At 44.9% G+C, this 1295-nt stretch overlaps 1 protein-coding gene across 1 annotated transcript; it reads right to left on the bottom strand.

Moving 5' to 3' along the window:
* Positions 1–997: 997 nt before the first annotated feature.
* Positions 998–1295, bottom strand: EV420DRAFT_1523803 (uncharacterized protein; the record flags this gene model as incomplete). Its single annotated transcript, XM_060472314.1, is given in 3 exon segments — positions 998–1040; positions 1060–1154; positions 1209–1295. Coding segments are annotated over 3 exon segments (225 nt in total), but the record flags the coding sequence as incomplete, so codon positions are not given.

The raw sequence follows: 1295 nt of genomic DNA, 5'->3' as shown, positions 1-1295 counted from the left end.
GAATTTATGAGACGTACATGCCGGCACAGGGTGCGTCTTGCATTTCTTTCTGTATTACATCGAGGTCATTGGTTCTTCAGTGCCACCTTCAGATCACAGACGTACAGCGCCAATCTCTTCAATCGAGGACAAGGATATACCATCTGACCATATGGCGTATCCTTCTGTCATTTACGACGGGCACGGTGAATTCTGCGTTCGCGTTCGCGTGCGTGCGTTTGCGTTTAAACGCATGCGTTTGTCACGCTTGCGTTTGCGTGTGCGAACTCGACAAAGATGCGTTCGTGCGTAATAATGCTTTTATGTACTTTAGCTATCAAATAGGCGGAATGTAACAGTATAACGTACTCATAAAAGATCTCAGCACCGTAATTTGATGGGAACAAGGTCTCAGCCCGTAGAAGGACACTCTCCCCGGCTAAGTGTGAACCCACCTGATCACTCATGTGGATATTTCCCTCCAGAAGACACGCCTCGAGGGCTTCCATGGATATTGGACTATGTTAGAGGTATGAAAATAGTATGAGCAATATAAACAGATCGGAGGAAAGAGAACCAGTTCAAGGGGTCTCAGCTAAATCTTGGTAGGTTTCCGCAGATTATATTGAGATATATACAGCAGGAATCCATTGGAGAATCGCTCTTAAGCTTGGAGAATGTAGCCGAGCACATATGAAGTGCAACGGGAGAAGCCACCACAGTTCAACTCGAGTTCAACGCAGCCTAACGCAAATGTGACACGCCATCACAACCATCGTCACATTTGCGTTCTCGTTTGCGTTTTGTCTCGAACGCATGCGTTAGTTTGGGCAACGCGTGCGTTTATTACAATGACGCTCGCGTTCGATTTATTAACGCATGCGTGACTTATTTTTGAGTTGCGTAAGTGAGTTGCGTCGATTCGAGAGGTGCACACAAGTTGTTTGGTTTACCAAAAGTCCAAAAAATGCAAGGGTTCACAACTATTTCAACACGAAATGATACTGAAGTAGGAGGATTATGTTCTAAGACATATTACAACAAAATCAACGCCTTTATGGCTTTCCAAGATAGTCTCACACTGTTTCTAAGTCATAGAAAGCTGCCAATACATGTCCAGGAAATACATCAAAAGTAGGTAAGTGCGCCATGTAAATACACATGATAGTATTATTCTTGAAGGTACAGTAACTATTATCGGGTCACGCATGTGAACGCATCGAAGGAACGCAAACGCATCCGAGTTGAACGCATTCAAACGCAGTTGAACGCACGCACGCAAGGGTCGAACGCAGAATTCTCCTCGCCCATTTACG

The sequence above is a fragment of the Desarmillaria tabescens genome (genome assembly GCF_030435595.1).
Source record: "Desarmillaria tabescens strain CCBAS 213 chromosome Unknown EV420scaffold_9, whole genome shotgun sequence".
Lineage (NCBI taxonomy): Eukaryota > Fungi > Basidiomycota > Agaricomycetes > Agaricales > Physalacriaceae > Desarmillaria > Desarmillaria tabescens.
Note: the sequence above shows the minus strand (reverse complement) of the source record. Positions and strands in the feature narration are given on the sequence as shown.